Source organism: Eumetopias jubatus, unplaced genomic scaffold (assembly GCF_037043125.1).
Source record: "Eumetopias jubatus isolate StellerSeaLion01/CBP00866 unplaced genomic scaffold, mEumJub1_p1.0 scaffold_10, whole genome shotgun sequence".
Taxonomy (NCBI): Eukaryota; Metazoa; Chordata; class Mammalia; order Carnivora; family Otariidae; genus Eumetopias; species Eumetopias jubatus.
The window spans coordinates 54,217,740-54,240,786 of NW_028274816.1; the positions used below are offsets into that span (position 1 = coordinate 54,217,740).

The 23,047-nt window shown below is 37.9% G+C and overlaps 2 protein-coding genes across 2 annotated transcripts in view; both read right to left on the reverse strand.

Annotated features, from left to right (window-relative positions):
* Positions 1–23,047, reverse strand: part of ZNF112 (zinc finger protein 112) — a 45,491-nt gene that overhangs the window by 21,602 nt on the left and 842 nt on the right. The window contains exons 2-3 of the mRNA XM_028088084.2: positions 3,519–3,566; positions 393–519 (exon numbers count right to left, since the gene is read on the reverse strand). Of these exons, the coding sequence (XP_027943885.1) occupies positions 393–519; positions 3,519–3,533 (142 nt within the window). The 5' untranslated portion in view covers positions 3,534–3,566. The remainder of the gene's footprint in view (positions 1–392; positions 520–3,518; positions 3,567–23,047) is intronic.
* LOC148163244 (large ribosomal subunit protein uL1-like) lies at positions 6,140–6,538 on the reverse strand. Its single transcript, XM_088026943.1, has 2 exons — positions 6,453–6,538; positions 6,140–6,392 (listed from the first exon to the last, which is right to left on the reverse strand). The coding sequence occupies exons 1-2, from the start codon at positions 6,536–6,538 to the stop codon at positions 6,140–6,142; spliced, it is 339 nt and encodes a 112-aa protein (XP_087883069.1).

Here is a 23,047-nt window from a genome sequence, read left to right on the forward strand (position 1 = left end):
AATCTAGGTGAAAGCTATAGGGGTGTTCTTATTCTTTACTTTTGCAAATGTTCTGTAAGTTTGAAGTTATTTACAAAAACACTGTTAAAGGAAAAACCAAAATACCTCTGAAAAATCACGTTAATAAATAGTTATTGTTACTGGCACCCTGGAAAAACAAAAACAAAAACTAGGGCAACTCACTAAACTGACTTCATGACAAACAACAGGGCTGGACCACAATTTGCCCAGTTACATAGCTCGAAGGACAGAAACAGCTTGTCGGTGTTGTACGGGGATTATTAGGACTCTTATTTGCCCAAGCTCAGGGGATGATTTCAAGAGTCTCAGAGCTTCAAACACCCAAGACACCCCAGGGGGCTGACTTTCAGTCACCAAGCGCCTGTCCTCACCCACAGAGACCAGGTTCCTGAAGTTTTCCAGCATCACGTCTCGGTACAGCTTCCTCTGGGTAGAATCCAGCAGCCCCAGCTCCTCCTCACTGAAGACCACCGCCACATCCTTAAACATCACCGGCTCCTACAACACCAAACACAGGCAGACTATGTTTATGGAAAAGGGGCAGCACTGAGAAAGCATCAGGGATGGGAAGCTGTTCTAGAATCTGGGGGACGGAGTCAAAGTAGCTGCCTTCTACACCGCTCACTCAATCCACCAGAAGGGCTGCAAGAAAAGAAATCCTTGCAGATTATATTGCTGCCAAACAAACAAACAAACAAATAAATAGCTGCCTTTTGTTAGCGCTCCTGTAGGTAAGTCCCTGGAACTCTGCTGCACTGCAGGCTACTATAATTTTAAATTTTACCAAGAACGCCATGTGCCCCCAGAAAAGCTTTAGTTCCAATAGTGTGTGAGGATTCTCTCTTTTACATACGCACACATTTCACTTATTTAATTTGCCAAACATAAAGGCTATTGGTCACTCTTACTGTTGAAGTATGTAGTTCATCCTCTGTGCCCCATCTGCAGTGTGCAGCGGTGGTGTGGGCACAGTCCAGAGCCTGACTCCCTGTACTCACACTGGAATGCTCTGCCTCGTGCTAGCTATATGCCCTTGGAGAAGTTCTTCATTCTCTCATCCTCATGCTGATACCTATATACCATAGGGTACTGATAATAACATGAGTGACTATAGGTAAAGCACTTCGGAGCAGTGCCTGGCACAGAGTACCCAATAAATGTTAGCTATTATTATGATTATTACTATGATCATGTCTGTCATCCCAATGAAGCGCCGTATAGTAAGTCAATGATTTAGGATGTGATTAACTCATCCAAATAATGCACACTTAGCTTTAGATTATCTATCATAAACAACGTCGCAACAAAAATCATTTCGCATTGACCCTGGATTATGTCCTTAAATTCCAAAAAGTAGAAATGGTAATGCTGAATGACAACTTTCAGCATTTTGATTCAATGACGGGTGTCCCCTCCAAAAAAGATTTTTCCAGCTTATTCTTCTTCCAGGTATAAATCAGTAAACCTCTATACCTTGGCCAATACCAGATATGAATACTTAAAAAAAAAAAATCTCTGATAATCTCAGAAGTAAATTTGGGAAGAAAAACCAGTTATTTTGAAAAATTTTCACAAAGTTGATTAGTAACGAAGACCATTCTCTTTTCATGCATTTGCTGGTCATCTTTTGTTTTTGTTGTATTCAAAATATTAATTTTGGGGACATTAAGTCCTTTCCTCCAAATATGTTGTAAATATTTTTCATTCTACTTGGCTACTTGCTTGAAACTTTTTACTGTAGGGAAATCTAAATGTTTTGTATGAAGACCTTTGTTCTGGCTGGAGCTCCAAATGCCACAATGTCAGGCCTTGGTCTCTGAATGAAAACTCTGGTTTGGTTTTGGATTTTGTTCTGTTTTGCCCTTCTTTCCTCCAGTATCTCTTTCCTGATACTCTTTATCCAGAAGGGTAAGGCTTTGGAGTTGGCTGAACACTTGTCTGCTTGTAGGAACTTGAGCAGGAGTTGAACTTCCACGAATCTCTTACCTTCATGTTAACAGTGCAGATTATTCTAAATCGCCCTTGGAGCAGTGAATAAAGTGACAGGTGGAAAGTGCCTGCATGTCCTACAGTAGGACTACAATTTTTAAATTAAGTATCTGTATTGCTCTAATAAAATAAATACATGAAGGGCAAAACACACAAAAGTACACAAATGTACACAGACACACACAGAGAAAGCTTCAGATCTTGGGAAGAAAAAATCTAGCTCTTTTTGTATGAAAATATTGCACAATTTTTTTCTGAGTTCATTTTCTGTATGATCCTGTTAGACAAAACCGTCTCTTAGGTATTCTTTTTGTAAAGTACCTCAGGTACCACTTAGGAGAAAAAAATTTTTTTAGTTTTGAGTCCCTACAACAGAAGGACAAATTATATTAGAATTCTCTCAGAATCGCTTTTTTTTAATCAACTTTTCTTTTTTTTTTGTATGTATATTTCTTTATTTTTAAATTTCAAAAGCTGTAGTAGAAATACAAGAAAATAGAGCTTCAGTGCAAGAAAATGGAGCTTCAGTGTAAAATCAAGTTTTCATCTATAATTTCTGTACCAGGAATGGACCTTAAAATGACAAAATGACCTAGCGAAATTAAGACCATATTTTGAGTCAGAATTGCTTTTTGTGGGGCACCTGGGTGGCTCAGTCAGTTGAGCATCCAACTCTTGGTTTCGGCTCAGGTTATGATTTCAGGGTCATGGGATCAAGCCCCACATCGTGCCCCATGCTCAGTGGGGAGTCTGCTTCAGATTCTCTCCCGCAGAATAGTAAAAACTGAGGGGGGACAGCATCCACTAAAATAATATTAGCTGGCGAAATTAGGTGCTATAATTTTAAGTAAAAAAAATTCAAAATTATATCTATTATTGTATATAATAATACATATAAAATGACTGTGAAAAAAACAAGTAATTTATAAGCAGAGTGATGTGTGGGCTTTTTCATTTTTTAACTTTCTTTTTTTTTAAGATTTTATTTTTAAGTAATCTCACACCAGTGTGGGGCTCGAACTCACAACCCTGAGATCAAGAGTCGCATGCTCCACCAACTGAACCAGCCAGGTGCCCCCATTTAAAAATTTTCTATTCTCTTTTATGCTATTATTGTAAAAATAAAATGATAATAAGACAAAAACTGAAAAGAAAAAGGTTTTATTTTTCTTTTAAGATTTTATTTATTTGACAGAGAGAGAGACAACGAGAGTGGGAACACAAGCAGGGCGAGTGGGAGAGGGAGAAGCAGACTCCCTGCTGAGCAGGGAGCCGGATGCGGGGCTTGATCCCAGGACCTGGGATCATGACCTGAGTCGAAGGCAGACGCTTAACGCCTGAGCCACCCAGGTGCCCCAGGAAAAAGGTTTTAAAAAGAAACAAAAAGCATGGCACATAAATGGTTAACGTCTGCTGAAATTCTTTATTCTTGGCAAGGAAGAGAAAAAAGGTGTCCACCTAAGAAGTGAAATAAAATGTTCAGTGACAGAAATAAAAATCCGGCTCACCTGGAACTTGATCATTTTCTCCTCCTTTTCCTAGGGAAAGGCAGAGACCTGAGAAGGCAATACAAGGTAATAAGAAAGAAGCCATGAGAAAAAGGGAAATGTATCTTTGTGTAAAATTGACAAAGGTGTCCCTTGCCCCAGCAGATGCTGCCACACACACCTTGGCAGGCCGGGTGTGGGCTGGATTCCAGCTACCATGAGGTTATCCTGGCAGGATGCCCTCATGCATGGGACAGTCTGCACAGTGATATTCAGCACTCCTCACAGACCTCTCTGCTCCTAAGGAACTTACTCTGATCCTGGGAAGTGTGAAAAAGGAGAGGCAGTGGAATGTACTGGTTAAAAGTGGACTCTGGGCACAAAATTCAGTTTCAAAATCTGGCATTGTTGTGTATTTGCTGTACATTTGCTATATGTTGACACTGCTACAGAATAAACATATGTAATATATAATGTATAGGACATATATAAGAGTACAACATTTACTACATAATATGCACATATATTTAACCATGGTTAATTAATTAACCTCTCTAGGCTTCATTTCTGTAATCTGAAGCATTAGGACCATAATAGAACCAACATTATCAGATTGCTATTAGGATTACATGTGAATAAAAGAAAAATGTTGTAATTATACCAATGTTTTCTAGATATTAAAAATAGAGCTACTCTACGACCCAGCAATTGCACTACTAGGTATTTACCCCAAAGATACAGATGTAGTGAAAAGAAGGGGCACATGCACTCCAATGTTCATAGCAGCAATGTCCACAATAGCCAAACTGTGGAAGGAGTCCTTCAACAGATGAATGGATAAAGATGTGGTCCATATATACAATGGAATATTACTCAGTCATCAGAAAGGATGAGTACCTACCATTTGCATCAACCTGGAAGGAACTGGAGTGGATTATGCTAAGTGAAATAAGTCAAGCAGAGAAAGACAATTATCATATGGTTTCACTTATTTGTGGAACATAAGGAATAGCAAGGAGGACCACAGGGGAAGGGAGGGAAAATTGAATGGGAAGAAATCAGAGAGGGAGACAAACTATGAGAGACTCTGGACTCCAGGAAACAAACTGAGGGTTACAGAAGGGAGGGGGTGGGGAGATGGGGTAACCGGGTGATGGGTATTAAGGAGGGCACGTGTTGTGATGAGCACTGGGTGTTATACGCAACTAATGAATCGTTGAACACTACATCAAAAACTAATGATGTACTATACAGTGGCTAACAGAACAGAATAAAAAAAAAATCAGGTATTATTCTCCATCATAAAACCGTCCTTATAAATGTGTCTCGTAAGACATCTGGGTGGCAAAGATGGCCTCTTACTTAATAATCTGTTGCCCCCATAATAACGTTTGTTTAGACATTGAGACCACCCTTCTGAAAAGTTTAATGACTGATGGATATTCTTTTTTAAAATTATTTTTATTTTATTATTTATTTCTTTTCATTTGAGTATAGTTGACACACAATGTTACATTAGTTTCAGGTGTACAACACAGTGATTCCACAAGTTTATACATTATTCTATGTTCACCACAAGTATAGCAACCACCTGTCCCCATATTCTTCTTGAAGCCAGAGGAGTCTCAGATAGCATATCCCTCTCCTACATGGATATAATGAAAGATTAAAGAAGGCTGTGATGCCACCATATTGCTCTTATCTGTGTAAAGCACTGGCTCAGCACTTGATGCTTGCAAGGACTTGGGGACCAGAAGTTTAATTTCTTGGGCAAGGTTATTTATTGTTTTCAACAGGTATTTACTGTTATTTACTGTTTTCAAGCAACTTCAAGATCATTTGTGGAAGAGAAAGAACTCAAAAAAGGGCTGATCGTGGCCTGTGAATAAGGTAGAGCCTTCTTGCACCACCTTAGAGAGAGGTCTTCTCCCCCAGCAGAGTCCCCCTCTCCTCCTGAGTCCCTGCCTACATAGCCCACAGCTGAAGAATCCACGGAATGTATGTACAACTACCAAGAACAAGTATTGACTTGGCTTCGTAGTTAGCAGTGAGAGTTGAGTTTTCTTTCACTTACCCGATATTTATAGATCACCTTCTGAGAGGGATATAGTTCCTAGATCTCTAGTTGCTCTGAGCCTAAGTGTGGGAGACCAATTAGAAAATGAGCTATTACACACTGACAGATGCCAGAGTAGAGTGTAAACAGGGTCCTTTGGGGAAACATGGAAAGGGTCCCCAGACCTAGCCTGGATAAGGGAGAGAGATGGGCTCAATGAAGAAAATGAGGCCTGATGTTAGCCCTGGAGGATGACAGTGCCATATTAGCCACTCAAAGCTCAACAGGGTACTCAAACAGAACGGTACTCAAACAGAAGAGTATTCAAACAGACAGTACCTGGGGCAAATAAGAAGCCGAAAAGTGGTGAGAAGTCAAGAGCCAAATCACATGCTTTAGAGGAATTGCCTTGTTTAATCCTAACAACCCAAAGGATTAAGACAATTTTTACTGTTGAGAATACTGAAGCATTGAGAGGTTTTTGTTTTTGTTTTAATGGCAGCACTAGGGCTTATTAAGCTGTGCCTTAGTACAGGCGCTGGGGTTTGGCCATGATGCTTTTCATGTATAAAGCCCAGATGTTCTGTCAGTTCTTCTTGAGCAAGGACACCAGGAAATTGACAGCTAAGTGGATGTTGTACACAAGCTCATCATCTGTCATCTTCACATGGCTAATGGCCACTGCCAGACACAACACCTTCTTCATTTGGAATTTGATTGTGGACTTCACTTCATCCACTTTGGCCACCATGTTCTCATTGTGGGTCAACAAGGAAGGGAACTTACCAGGCTTATTCAGGCCTGGGCCCAGAATTAGTGGATCTGCTTGATCAGGGACCCTGAAGCCAAAAGGGCATCATACTTCTTGGCCAACTTCTTGACTAATTTTTTATTCTTACTGAGTCTTCAGTGCCTCCATGCCAATGTGGGGAATATCCACGGCCTTGACCTCATCACAGTACTGCTGATCCCCTAAATCACACATGGAGAACTTAGGGCAAGGAGTAGACTTAATTAAGCCTGATGGTGCCCAAGGAGGGTTTGTCCTTCTGAGGGTCATAGTTCTTCAGGCTGGTTTGCAGCTCCACAGTCTCTGAAAACTTCCAGTGCTTGTGCTGGTTGCTGTGCAGGACTTCCCTCATTGCTTTGTACAGCCTGTCCCAGGAGACTTTGCTGCTCATGCTGCTGCACACTGCAGTAACTGGAAAAGCTGAAGCATTGAGATTTTAAGTTATTTATTCATAATTATCCATTCAGTCAGCAGAGCAGCCAGGATTATCATCCCAGAGTCCATGTTCTTAATTACTAGGATGGTGGCTTTCAATCTACCAGTTCACTGGTTATCATTGGGAAGTTAATAAAAAAATGAAAACAAAACCAATGCCCAGGACCCAGTGCAGGGTCTATAAATTGGTATCTGTGGAGGAAGAGTTTTCATGAAAATGAATCCCCTTCCCCTCAGGTGACTATATTTTGCAGAAAGGGTTGCAAACATAGATTCTGAGATTAATAGAGGCAGTTTGCAAGCTGAGCCTATGCAATCAACCATTAGATCATTCAGCATCTCAATGAGTATAGGGAATGACTGGAGAACACATAAGCCAGGAGCAGAGCAGGGTCTGGGACCCAGGCCTTATGACTCCCAGCTCCCCACTGCTCCCCATTATAAGGTGCTCCTGGAGTTGTCTCTAAGGGTTGTGGATGTTTCTTCAGGCACATACTCAGCATGAATACAGGCTTCCAGTTTAGACTTGCCTGATGAGATTTATCAAGCAATAGGAGTTACTAATCACCCAAGGGACTTTAAGAATTCAGAATATGAAGCAACTCATGTTAAACAGGCATTTAAACAGTGGTCATCCCACAGAATGTTCTTGTTTCTTTATATGTTAGAGTTAGTCTGATTATATCCCTTTCTTGGTTAAAACATGTGCATGGCTGCCCAGTGCCTTTAGAATAAAGTCTAGATTCTTAGCAAGCCATCCATAGAGGAATCTTCCATGTCTGCTCTCCCCTGTAAACTCCAAGCTGTGTAAATCACTTGATCTCACAGGAAAGCCTCCAGGATTTTGTATGTGAAGAAAGGATTTACAAAAACGAGTATGGGCAGTAGTTTGCCCCCATGCATCCTAGATCTTCTTAGCTTTTTACATCAGCTTATATGTCCCCTGTTCTAAGATACCTTTTAACGGCTTTGCTACAGCCTTATCAACTCCTAAAACCCATTTTGCCAGTCTAATAAAAGCAGAGTGTTGTGGCCAAGAGCCTAGGCTACAGAATCAGGTTGCCAAGCTTTAATCAAGATTCTGCCACTTACTAGCAGAGTAAACTTTGCAAGTTAATTAACCTCTTGATGCTTCTGTTTCTTCATTTGTAAAATGGAAGATAAAAGTAGGGTTATTATGAAGAACAAATGAGCTAATGCATCCAAGCATTAGAAAGTCAGTGTAGTTCATAATAAGCACCCAACAAATGTTAGCTGTTATTACTATTATCCTCGTTGTTGTCACCATGAAATAAATATAGAAGCCACATATCAGCCCTAGTTTGCTTTTAAGAATATTTATTTTAGGTCAGTAATTGTCAATAGGCATATACCACCTTTTGAACATTCTGAAAAAGTGGGTGGCTTCAGCATCCTACTCAATCTGATTGAGATAAAGGGCAGGAAATACTTATATTGTTTGTTTCTCCCACATCCATTTTCAGAAAATTTGAATACAAGAAGGTCCCTGTTCCTTGATGCCTGTTGGAAAGCTAGACAAACCACAAACAGGTATTGAATAACTCCTCTCTGCCGAAACCTATACTTGGCAATAAGCACAGTGAACTTGACGTAGTCCCTACTACATAGGAACCTGCAACTGAGTGGGACAGAAGGAGCAGAAACACCAGTGAACTCAAAGGCAGGTCAACAGAAATGATCAGAACTGAAGCTCATGAAAATTAGGTGCATTCTGTTGTTTATTTCATGGTGTGTTCTGGAAATGTTAATAGGATTGTTCAGATCTTTTGTATTCTTACTGAACAAGCCTGCTTGTTCTATCGGTCACTGAGCGGAGTACTGAAATCTCCATATGAAATTATGGATTTCTCCATTTCTTCTTTTCTCTCTTCTTCTTTTAGTTCTGTCCAGTTTTCTTCATGTAGTTTGAAGCTATGTTGTTTTGTGAATACACATTTAGGACTATTATGTCTACTTGATGAACTGACCCTTGGTGTAAGTGTCCCTCTTTATCCCTGGTAACAGTCCTTGGTCTGAAGTCTACTTTGTCTAATATTACTATAGCCATTCCAGCTTTCTCTTGACCAGTGTTTCCACAGCACACCTTTTTTGGGTAATCCCTTTAACTTTTAACCTATGTCCTTATATGTAAAGTAGGCTCTCCAGACAGCATATACTTGGTTGTTTTTTATCCAATTTTATAATCTCTTAATCAATGTATTTAGGCCATTAGCATTTAATGTAACTTTTTATATGGTTGGACTTAAGTCTACCGTTTTACCCTGCTTTTCCTCCCTGGTTTTCTTTTTTTTTAATTTAAATTCAATTAACCAACATATAGTATATCATTAGTTTCAGGCGTAGAGTTCAATAATTCATCAGCTGCATGTAACACCCAGTGCTCATCACATCATGTGCCCTCCTTAAATGCCCATCACCCAATTACCCCATCCCCCTACCCACTGCCCCTCCAGCAACTCTGTTTGTTTCCTATAGTTAAGAGTCTGGGTGTTATACTTAACTAATGAATTGTTGAACACTGCATCAAGGACTAATTATGTACTATACAGTGGCTAACTGGACATAATAAAAATAAATAAATAAATAAAATGAGAAGGTACTAATAAATCAAAATATTGGGAGGTTTAAAGTAAAAAAAAAAAAAAAAAAGAGTCTCTCATGGTTTATCTCCCTCTCTGATTACTTCCCATTCAGTTTTCCCTCCCTTCCCCTATGACCCTGTGCTGTTTCTTATATTCCATATATGAGTGAAACCATATGATAATTGTCTCTGATTGACTTATTTCGTTCAACATAATACCCTCCAGTTCCATCCACACTGATGTAAATGGTAAATAGTCATCCTTTCTGATGGCTGAGTAATATTCCATTGTGTATATGTATATACACAGGTACCCCTGTACCACGACATTTTAATTTTTTTATTCTTTATTTAAATTCAATTTAGTTAACACATACTGTATGATTAGTTTTAGGGGTAGAATTTAGTGATTCATCAGCTGCATATAACACCCAGTGCTCATTACAAGTACATATTCGTCATGTCAAAACAAGAAGAAAAAAATAGACTTTAAATGTTGCACTTTTAAGGCACATTGGAAGTATTTTGTTATTGAATTAGACAGCAAAGCCTTTTGCTTATTATGCAGAGACAACATGGCTATGCTAAAAGAAAACAATACATGTCAATATTACCAGACTAAGTACTCATTACAAATATCTTCAATTCATGGTAAAGCAGTGGTCAGAAAAATTAGAAAATTTAAAATGTCTCATCAGAGCATAATTTCTTCACAAAAAATAAGTAATGAAAATGAAGCTACAACCAAAGTAAGTTTAGATTTTGATATTCAGCTTCTATTTCTAACCCAAGCAAAGAAAGGTAATTTACTGATGATGAGTTAATTAAGTCTTGTTTGATTGTAGCAGCCAAAGAAATGTGTCCAGAGAAAACAAACTTAAGATTATTAGACCTGGGGCAAGAATAGTGCTTGAAGAGTTGAAGATAATGGAAACATTATAGTCAATTAAAATACAAGGAAAATGATCCTGATAAATTTTATTTGGCTCTTGATAATTCAACATATATTACTGACATTGTTCAGTAGTTGTTCATTCAAGGCATCGATGTCAAGTTTGAAGTGACTAAATAATTAGCCTCTAGGAATAGTCTGTGTGGAACAATTACAGTTAAAAATATTTTCTAAGTTGAAAAAATATTAATTCAAAATAACCTTAAGTGTAACCTAAAAGGATGTGTTAAAACTGATTACAAATTTAAAAGCTTATACAAATGTGTTTAAAGACTATGGTCATTCACTGTATTATTCAAAGCAGGTGCTTTGCAGAAAATACTGTAATCTATTATGTGCTACTGAGCCAGCAGTGTGAACAGTGAACTTCATTCAGTCTCAAAGACTTAACCATCATCAGTTTAATGAATTTTGTCAGAAATAGCACTGGGTGTTATATGAAAACAATGGATCGTGGATCACCACATCAAAAATTAATGATGTATTGTATGGTGACTAACATAACATTATACATATATTTTATATATATATATATGTGTGTGTGTGTGTTAAATAAAACAGAAACAGAATATCCTAACTTGCCTCACCATACAGCAGTTCAGTGGCAGAACAGCAGTAAAATTTTATTATGACTTTTTAAAAAAATCTCAGAGCTGGGACCGAAGTTTTCCTGAATGAGAAAAATTGACCCCAGCCATGCTGAATGGCTTTGGAAATTAGCTTTGGCTAGACTTGATGATGTTAATGAATCCAACCTAAAAGTAGAAGTATGGTAGTAATAAAGTCATTTTGATAGCAACTGATTTTGTTTAAATCACAAGTAATGCCAAACTGCTTTATAGATTTCAAGGCTGTCAAAAGTTAAAATGAGCACAATCTCCATTCCCACATAAATTTGTAATATTTGTATTTTCTGAGCTTAAAGTACATTAATCCCAGCAGTGTTTTCAGATCTTGATGCAAGTGCAAAGGAACTTTCCATATTTCAAAACTGGTTTAACCTAAGAGAATTCTATAAATGCATTCGCTATTAGTTCCCTATTGCTAGCACAAGTTACCACAAACTTGGTGCCTTAAAACAGTACAATTTATTCTTTTTTAGTTATGGAGGTCAGAAGTCTAAGATCAGTTTTTGGGCTAAGGTCAAGGTGTCAGCATGGCTGGTCCCTTCTAGGGGAGAATCCATTTCCTTGCTTTTTCCAACTTCTACAGGCACCTGCATTCCTTGGTCCATGGTCATGTCACTCCAATCTCTGCTTCTGTTATCCCATTGCCTTCTCCTGACACTGATCTCCCGCCTTCCTCCTATAGGGACCGTTGTGATTACAGTGTGCCCACTTGGATAATCTTGCCATCCCAAGATCCATAACTTAATCACATCTGCAAAGTCTCTTCTACCATGTAAAGTAACACTTATGGGTTTGGGGAATTAGGATGTGGACATCTTTGGGGAGCCACTATTCAGGCTTCCAGATGCATCTTCCAGTTTATTATTATGCACAATTAAAATTACAAACTTGTGGACTGGTATCAGTATTTAGTAGTACTTATTTGTTTAAAAGGTCATTTTAAGTAAGTGATAAAATGTATAAAATCTCATTACAGAGCAGCATAAACAGAAAAACATTTGCAGTCAATTTTGATGACAGGGGAATACTAACCTTGAAAGTCAGTTAAGTTAAATGTTATTCCCCAAAATATTTCTATTCTCATTAGTATACCTGTATTACAAAAAAAAAAAAAATTGTACTCAATCATTATATTTTGGATTTTGTTAATAAAAATGCTGTGGATATTTCTCTCTTGAGACAGACCTAAATAGTATTCTTGATTCTGCTGCTCTCCTGGAAAAGCCGAAAATATTTACAATCTGGGCCTTTATAGAAAAAGATTGTGAACCCCTGGACAAATTCAATTAAACCCAGAGTTCTTCGAAAAGATCAATAAAATTAAACTTCTTGCCAGACCAACAAAGAACAACAGAGAAAAGACACAAATTATCAAAATCAAGAATGAAAGAAGGGATATCATTATAGACTCAACAGACATTAGAAGAATAATAAGGGAATGTTACAAGAAACTTTGCATTCATCAATTCAATATGGTAGATAAAGTTATTGAATTCCTTAAAAGACACAAAATACAAAATATTCAGAGAAATCAAAATTAAAAACTTTTGCTCTGCAAAAGATGCTGTTAAGAGCATGAAAAGAGGAGCGCCCAGGTGGCGCAGTCCGTTGGGCACCCGACTCTTGGTTTTGGCTCACGTCATGATCTCAGGGTCATGAGACTGTGCCCTGTCAGGCTCCACACTCAGTGTGGAGTCTGCTTGAGATTCTCTCTCTTCCTCTCCCCTACTCTGAGTGCTCTTTCTCAAATACATAAATCTTTTTTTAAAAAAAAAGAACATGAGGGGTGCCTGGGTGGCTCAGTCATTAAGTGTCTGCCTTCAGCTCAGGTCATGATCCCAGGGTCCTGGGGTCCCTGCATCAGGCTCCCTGCTCAGTGCGAAGCCTGCTTCTCCCTCTCCCACTCCCCCTGCTTGTGTTCCCTCTCTCTCACTGTGTCTCTATAAAATCTTTACAAAAAATTTAAAAAGAGCATGAAAAGACAAGCTACAGGCAGAGAAGAAATATCTGCAAATCACATATTTAACAAAGGAATTGTATCCACAATATATATAAATAACTCTCAAAAATCAACAAGGAAAACACAATCCAATTACCCAAATTAAAACTGAGCAAAACATATAGACAGAACACTTCAGCAAAGAAGATATAAGGATGGCAAATAAGCTAAAGAAAAGCTGTATCTGCTGAATATCATTGGTCATTAGGGAAATGTAAATTAAAGTCACGATGATATTGCAATACATACTTATTAGAATGGCTAAAATTAAAAATAAAATACAGACAATGCTAAGTGATGACAGAGATGTGGAGCAACTGGAACTCTCTCTCTCATACATCATTAGTGGAAATACAGAAAGGTAGATATACTGGAGAACAGTTGCGTAGTTTCTTATAATGTAAAACATACACTTCCAATAGGACCCAACATTCCCATTCCTGGTTATATATACTAGAGAAATAAGCACCAAAACCTGTACACAAATGTTTCTAGCAGCTTATTCATAACTGCCAAGAACTGGAAACAAACCAAATATCCTTCAATGGATGAATGGATAAACTATAGTATATACATTTATGGAAATGTAGTATTAACCAGCAATAAAAACAGATGAAGTATTGATACATACAATGTCAAAAGCATTATGCTGAGTGAAAGAATCCAGCCTCAAAAGTTTACATATGGAAAAAAAAGTTTACATATGGTATGAGTTCATTTATATGACATTCTCAAAAAGACAAACCTATATAGGGTTATAGTGGTTGCTGGTAGTTACAGATATGGTGAATGGGTGGTAATAAAGGGAATACAGGAGGGAAGTTTTTGGGGCTGATGGGACTGCTCTGCATCTGATGATGGTGGTGATTATACAAATCCATACCTGCATTAAAATTAATAAAATTGCACCCCAAAAAGAAATAGTAAATTTTACTATAAAATCATTGGTTTTTAAAAACCCATTTCCTCATCTGTAAAATAAAGGTAATAGGCTTGTTATGAAAACTAATTTAGTATACATAAACTACTGGAAACACTGCCTCCAGGCATAACAGTCTACAAATATTTGCTGTTATCATTTCTTAGGAAATATGGTTTTTTTTTTTAATTGAAGTAGAGTTGACACACAATGTTACTTGAATTGTAGGCGTACAACATAATGATTCTTAGGAAATGTGTTTTAGGTCATCAAAATAATTGCCCACCAACTTTTCAATACTCTGAAAAACTGGTGGATTCGATAGCTCACCAATATTAATGAATATCTCCATGGGCTATTTCTATTCCGTTTTGCTACCTAATTCCAATTTCAGGAATTCTGGCTGCAAATGTTTGATTCCAGCAGTCTGTTGAGTAGCTATTCTAAACACAAATCCTTGCCAATCTTATACTGAGAACTGGACACAGTTATGGAGAAAAATATGACATGGTCCCAGAAACACAAGACCTTCAAGTGTATGGGAAGAGAGGGATAACATACAAAGAACAAGAAGACATAGGTAAGTCAAATTCTATATGGGAAAACAAAATTCATCACCATCCCTCTCCAAAGTGCAATACTCTTATGTCCTGGAGGCTTCTCAAGTAAGTAACATTCTCCAAGATGCAAAGGATGAAAACCCTAGGGTAGCTGCTAACATCTCCCTTTCTTGGTCTTGGATATATAAAAAAAAAAAGCTTGATAATCAATTTTTGGCAATTATGACAATCAACCAACCACTATCATACTGACTCAATGTTGGGAATTTGTGTTAAAATACTGAAACAAAAAGATGGGGGGTTTTGGGGGGTGGTTAATACAACACTGACAAATGTTAACAAGGATTAAATGTGGGTGATGGTTCCACTGGGGTTCATCATTTTACTCTTATTACATCTATGTTTATAAATTTCCACAGTAAAAACTTAAGAGGGAAATAAAACCTACACCTATTTTGTAAAACTTAAGTAAAAAAATCCAAATATATACCTATACATATATATGTGTGTGTATATATATATGTGTGTTATAAACATTAAAACATTAAAATGTTATCTCTACAACCTGTGGTTATGGACAATTAAACTCTTCTGTTTATACTTTGTATATCTTCTTAATTCTCTACAACATGCAATCTATAATCATTTCTATAATCAGAGTATGAACTATAAATTTCTTTCTAGGATTTAGCCTCTTTTAATTAAAGTATAGTTGATATATTAGTTTCAGGTATGACACAATGATTCGACAATTCTATATATTATGCAGTGCTCCCCATGATAAGTACCGTTATCATCTGTCACACACAAATTTAATACAGTATTCTTGATTCTATTCTGTACTTTTCATCCCTGTGACTTATTTATTTTATAACAGGAAGTTTGTACCTCTTAATTCCCGTCACCTATTTCACGCATTGCCTCCACCCCTCTCTCCTCTAGCAAACACCAGTTTGTTCTCTGTATTTATGAGTCTGTTTCTGTTTTGTTGTTATTGTTGTTTCCTTTTGTGTTTTAGATTCCACATATATGTGAAATCATATGGTATTTGTCTTTCTCGGATTTATTTCTCTTAGAACTATAAATATTATTTCAAATACAACACAATTATATTGCAGATAACTGAAAATATCTTAGCAAAAACTGAAAACTCATTGACATAGCTTTCATGGCCTACAAAAATCTAAAACATGACTTCTCAACCTGATAATAAACATGGTAAGAACTAAAGCAATAGATTGAAACCTAAATTTAAATCCCAGCTCAGCCTATTAGCTGTGTGAACCTAAGATAAACAACATATGCACTCTGTGTCTCCCTTTTCTCATCTACAACATGGGAATAACAGTATCCAGGAGACCCCAGAGGGCTCCTGTTAGGATTGAATATGTTAATTCATATAAAACTCCTAGAATATTATTTAGCAATAAATGTTTAAACATAATCGTTAGGAGACAGGAAGATGGCGGCAGAGTAGAAGTACCCAAGGCTTGCTTCATCCCACAAATACAACTAGATAACTATCAGATGATCCTAAATACCCCAGAAATTGACCTGAAGACTGACAGAACAAACTCTACAACTAAACAAAGAGAAGACACTACACTGAAGAAGAAAGGAAATGTGGAGATGTGGTTTAGGGGAGAAACAGATCCTGGCTGCTGTGGAGGGGAGGGAGCCATGGTCGCAGAGAAGGGTGAGACAGAGAAATGCACAAGAACATTTCCCCATTGCCATTGGCTTGGAAAGTGAGAGGGGCTGAATTTTGTGAGTTCTTATAATCAGTGGGGCTTAAAGCCTAGAGCTTCTTGGTGGGTTGGTTTGTTTTGTTTTGTTTTTGCATTGCACTTTTTAATTGCACAGGCAGTTTTAAATAAATGGAGAAAGGAGCTTCCAAAAGTTACACTAGCAGTGAAATATTCCATCAAGCATTTACATAGTGAGCTTCTACAGTTTTACAAAAAATTCCTGATTTTACTTGAACTGTACATGAGGGAAAGGAGCCCCCTCGGGTAGGTGTTCTCTCTGCTTGCAAAAGCAAACTAAAGGACCTAAAACTGGAAGCAAGCCTGGGATGCCAAGAAAGGGGTTAAAGAAATGATAAAGGGCCATTCATAAATTTCATGTTTAAGTGATCCTTACATAAGAATTTTAGGGCAAACTACTGCCCTTATGATAAGGTACAACCTCAAAAGCTATAATTCTGGGTTATAATAATATGTCTGAGTACCTTGGATTTCTGGATGACAAAAGATAATATTGGGGGTGACCCATAAGGTTTGAACAAATACTTTAGAAGAATTCCCTAGGACTGTGCACGCTTTACTTTGAAAGCCTGGAGTTTTAAAGGTCAGCAGGCTTGGCTGGGATAAAGCCCAGCAGCACTGTGCTGCTCTTGAGGAAAAGGCACATAAACAAGCCAGGGGCATAGAGCATGAAAACCGTGATCTGAAGAGCAGCTGGGGCACACAGTAGGGAGATTATTTGCTCTTCTCAGAGCATGTCCCTGAGAGGCAGCATTCATGGAGATACTTCTCTGGGAACAAAGGAGATGGCTGGTGCCATTTCCCTCCCTCACCCCTCAGCATAAACACAGAGCCACCTGTGGGAAACAGTGCAATGCAGACACTGGCCCCCTAACTTGCTTACACCAAGCCCCACCCCACTGTGCTCCAGCGGAACTGCCTTTCTCAGTCATGCTTACCTCAGTGACAGCACAGCATGCCCCTCCCCTAGAAAACCAACACAGAACCTGCCCATACCACATCTCTTGACCAGAGTTTTACAGGGCTTCAGTTCTGGTAGAGGTGGTGAAAACACCATGTCTCCTGACCAGAGTTTTACAGGGCCTCAGTTCTGGTGGAGGTGATGAAAAGTCTCATTTCACAAGTGGACCAAGCACCCAGATCAAACTTGCCACATTCAGGCCAGGGACCTATCACTGCCCACAGTAGGCAAGGAGAGCATCTGCAGACAACTGGCCTGAAGGATAGAGCAGCTAGAACGCAACAGCAGAGTGCATGCAGCACACACTGGAGACACTTCCTGAAGTGTCAGGCCCTGGGTACTACATGACCTCTTCTTCATAAAGCCATTACTTTCAGGAGCAAAGATTTTTCTAAGACAGAGAATCAGGCAGAGACTTAGACAAAATGAGAAGATAGAAGAATTTATCCCAAATGAATGAACAAGATAAGACCACAGCCAGAGATCTAAGTGAAACAGATATAACTAACATGCCTGATGGAGAATTTAAAGCAATGATCATTAGCATACTCACTGGACTTGAGAAAGAATGATACATCAGTGAGACCCTTAACACAGAGATAAGAGTTAAAAAAGAATCAGAGATGAAGAATGCAATAAACAAGATTAGAAATACCCTTGATACAATCAACAACAGGCTGGAAGAAGAACGAATTAATGACCTAGAAGACAAAGTAATGAAAAGTTATGAAACTATAAAAAAGCAGAGAAATGATTAGGCAAAGGATGCAAGGATATACTTAGGGAACTCAGTGACTCCATCAAACATAATAACATTCATATTATTGGAGTCCCAGAAGAAGAAAAGAAAAAAAAGTGGGGGAGAAAGTTTATTTGAAGAAATAATAGTTGAAACTTCCCTAACCTGGGGAAGGAAACAGACATCCAGATCCCACAGGCACAAAGAACTCCCAACAAAACCAACAAAAGCAGGCCAACGCCAAGACACATTGTAATTAAATTTACAAATACAGTGATAAGAAAAAAAAACTTAAAAGCAGCGAGACAAAAGAAGTCAGTAACTTACAAGGGAAAACCCATGAGGCTAGCAGGAGATTTCTCAACAGAAAATGCAAGCCAGAAGGGAGTGGCATGATATATTCAAAATGCTCAATGGGAAAAACTGCAGCCAAGAATACTCTATCCAGCAAGGCTATCATTCAGAATAGAAGGAGAGATAAAGAGCTTCCCAGAAAAACAAAAACTAAAGGAGTTGTGACCACTAAATCAGTCCAGCAAGAAATATTAAAGGGAACTCTTTGAATGGAAAGGAGAGACCAAAAGTGACAATATGAATGTAGGAAAAACAAAAGCAGTAAAAATGAGTATTTCTGTAAAAAAAAAAAATCAGTCAAGGAACTCACACATACAAAAAAAGCATGGGGAAGAGAGGAGAAAAGAATGTGTTCAAACTTAACCATCTAGTTAATATAGACTGCTATATGCAGAAGAGGTTATATACAAAACTAATGGCAACCCTATATCAAAAACCACCAATAAACATGCAAAAAATAAAGAGAAAGAAATCCAAATATATCACTAAGGAAAATAAGCAAACCATGAAAGAGAGAAAGACAAGAAAGAATCAGAGAAAATCTCCAGAAACAATCACAAAATAAGTAATAAAATGTCAATAAATACATATCTATTGATAATTACTTTGACTGTAAATGGACTAAACATACCAATAAAAAAAACTTAGGGTGTCAGAATGGATTAAAAAAAAAAGACCCATCTATATGCTGCCTACAAGAGACTCATTTTCAACCTAATAACACCTGTAGATGGACAGTGAGGGGTGGAGAAATATTTACCATGCAAATGGATGTCAAAAGAAAACCGGAGTAGCAATACTTACATTAGACAAACTACACTTTAAAACAAAGACTGTAACAAGAGACAAAGAAGGACACTATATAATAAAGGGGACAGGCCAATAAGAGGATATTAACAATTGTAAATATTTATACCCCCAACATGGGAGCACTCAAATATATAAAACAGTTAATAACAAACATAAAGGAACTGTATGATAATAATACAATAATAGTAGGGGACTTTAACACCCCACTTATATCAATAGACAGAGCATCTAAGCAGAAAATCAACAAGGAAACAATGGCTTGAACGACACACTGGACCAGATGAACTCAACAAGTATAGTCAGAACATTCCATCCTAAAACGGCAGAATACATATTCTTTACAAATGCACATGGAATATTCTCCAGAATAGATCATATATTAGGTCACAAATCAGCCCTCAACAAATACAAAAACACTGAGATTATACTATGCATATTTTCTGACCACAACACTATGAGACTTGAAGTCAACCATAAGAATAAATCTGGAGAGACCACAAATACATGGAGGTTAAATAACGTGCTACTAAACAATGAATGGGTCAACCAGGAAATAAAGAAGTTAAAAAATACATGGAGACAAAAGTGAAAACATGGTGGTCCAAAACCTTTAGGATGCATCAAAAGCTGTCCTAAGAAGGAAGTATATAGCAATAAAGGCCTACCTCAAGGAGCAAGAAAAATCTCAAATAAACAACCTAAGCTTACATCTAAAGGAGCTAGAAAAAGAACAACAAAGCTTAAAGCCAGCAGAAGGAAGAAAATAATAACGATTATAGCAGACACTTCTCAAAAGAAGACATACAAATGGCTAACAGAAACATGAAAAAATGTTCATCATCATTAGCCATCAGGGAAATTCAAATCAAAACCACACTGAGATATCATCTTACACCAGTTAGAATGGCAAAAATTGACAAGGCAAGAAACAACCAATGTTGGAGAGGTTGTGGAGAAAGGGGAACCCTCTTACACTGTTGGTGGGAATGCAAATTTGTACAGCCACTTTGGAAAACAGTGTGGAGATTCCTCAAAAAATGAAAAATAGAGCTACCCTATGACCCAGCAATTGCACTCCTGGGTATTTACCCCAAAGACACAGATGTAGTGAAAAGAAGGGCCATATGCACCCCAATGTTCATAGCAGCAATGTCTGCAACAGCCAAACTGTGGAAAGAGCCGAGATGCCCTTCAACAGATGAATGGATAAAGAAGATGTGGTCCGTATATACAATGGAATTTTACTCAGCCATCAGAAAGGATGAGTACCCAACTTTTACATCAACATGGATGAGACTGGAGGAGATTATGCTCAGTGAAATAAGTCAAGCGGAGAAAGTCAATTATCATATGGTTTCACTTATTTATGGAACCTAAGGAATAGCATGGAGGACATTAGGAGAAGGAATTGAAGGGGAGGAAATCAGAAGGAGAGATGAACCATGAGAGACTATGGACTCTGAGAAACAAACTGAGGGTTTTTGAGGCGAGGGGGTGAATGAAACAGCAGAAAGAGAAATCAAGGCATCGATCCCATTTGCAACTGCACCAAACACTGTAAAATACCTAGGAAAAAATCTAACCAAAGAGGTGAAAGACCTGTACTCTGAAAACTAGAAAAAAACTGATGAAAGAAATTGAAGAGGAAACAAAGGAACGGAAAGACACTCCATCTTCATGGTGTGTTCGTGAACTGGAAGAACAAATATTGTTAAAATTTCTACACTATCCAAAGCAATCTACGCATTTAATGCAATCCTGATTAAAAAGCCAACAGTATTTTTCACAGACCTAGAACAAACAATCCTAAAATTTGTATGGAACCACAAAAAAACCCAAATAGCCAAAGCAACCTTGAAAAAGAAAGCAAAGCTGGAGGCATCACAATTCCAGACTTCAAGTTATATTACAAAAGTAAAGAGATCAAAACAGTATGGTACAGCACAAAAATAGACACATAGATCAGTGGAACACACTAGAAAACCCAGAATTGGACCCACAACTATATGGTCAATTAACCTTAGACAAAGCACGAAAACATATCCAATGGAAGAAACACTGTCTTTTCAACAAATGGTGTTGGGAAAACTGGACAGCATCATGCAAAAGAATGAAACTGGACTGCTTTCTTACACCACACACAAAAATAAATCCAAAATGTATGTAAGACCTAAATGTGAGGCAGGAAACCATCAAAATTCTAGAGGAGAACAGGAGCAGTAATCTCTTTGACATTGGCCATAGCAACTTCTTTCTAGATGTGTCTCCTGAGGCAAGGGAAACAAGAACAAAAATAAACTATTGGGATTACATCAAAATAAAAAGCTTCTGCACAGTGAAGGAAACAATCAACAAAACTAAAAGGTAACCTATGGAATGGGAGAAGATATTTGCAAATGACATATCTGATAAAGGGTTAGTATCCAAATATATAAAGAACTTACACCAATCAACACCCCCAAAAATAATACAGTTAAAAAATGGGCAGAAGACACGAACAGACCTGTCTCCCCATAAGACATCCAGATGCTCAACATTACTTATTATCAGGGAAATGCAAATCAAAACTTACAATGAGATATCATCTCACATCTGTCAGAATGGCTAAAATCAACAACACAAGAAACAACAAAGTTGGCGAGGAAGTGGAGAAAGGGGAACCCTCTTACACTGTTGGTGGGAAAGCAGACTAGTGCAACCAATGTGGAAAATATATGGAGATTCCTCAAAAAGTTAAAAACAGAACTACCCTATGATCTAGCAATTGCACTACTAGATATTTACACAAAGGATACAAAAATAGTGATTCAAAGGGGAACATGGACACCGATTGATGTTTATGGCAGCATTTATCTACAATAGCCAAATTATGGAAACAGCCCAAGTGCTCAAGGACTGACGAATGGATAAGGAAGATATGGTATATATACACAATGGAGTGTTACTCAGCCATAAAAAAAGAATGAAACATTGCCATTTGCAACGATGTGGATGGAGCTACAGAGTACTATGCTAAGTGCAGTAAGTCAGTCAGAGAAAGATAAATACCATATGTTTTCCCTCATAAGTGGAATTAAAGAAACAAAACAAACTAGCAAAGGAAAAAAGAGGGAAAGGCAAACCAAGAAACAGACTCTCAACTATATAGAACAAACTGATGGTTACCAGAATGGAGGTTGGTGGAGGGATGGGTGACACAGGAGATGGGGATTAAGGAGTGCATTTGTGATGAGCACCGGGTGATGTATAGAACTGTTGAATCACTATATTGTACACCTGAAACTAATATTACGCTCTGTGTTAACCAACTGGAATTTAAATAAAAGCTTTAAAAAAGTAAATATAATTGTTATTATTCATGCCCAAGTACTCCCCCATTCCTTTCTGTATTTATTTATTCAACAAAAGTCAGGGCATCTTCCCGGTAGAAGAACTTGCAGATGAGTTAAGGAAATATCTTCTTCCCTGAGAGGAGATAACATAAGAGGAAGAGAGATGCTAAGACCTACTCAGACGAGGCTCTGCTTCCAGAAGCCAAAGCACCATTCCCTCCTCCCAGCAGCCTTTTTCAAGAAGTCCAGGCTGGGGAAGGACAGGAGGCTGAGAGAAATCACAGCTTCATTAGAACTCCCGCATAAATTACAGTGGACATCCCAGACAACACCCAGGAATGACCCTCTACAAAAACTTAAATTTAGATTAAAAAAAAAAAGGGAATCTGGGTGCAGCCTCCCCTCCTTCAGGACACTGCAGCAGGAGCTCTGACCCCATCCCAGGTTCACAGATGCTTTCAGGGAACTAAGCGCTTCTCCAGAAATTACAAAGTACTGCTATTAAGAGACCTTTTTTTTTTTTTTTTTTTACCCCAAGCCAGACTTTTAAGTCTTTCTCTTCTACATCCTCATTTAACTCTCAAAATAACTCTATTAGGTAGACACTAATACCAACTTAAAGAGGAATGAGGCAGAGACACGAATT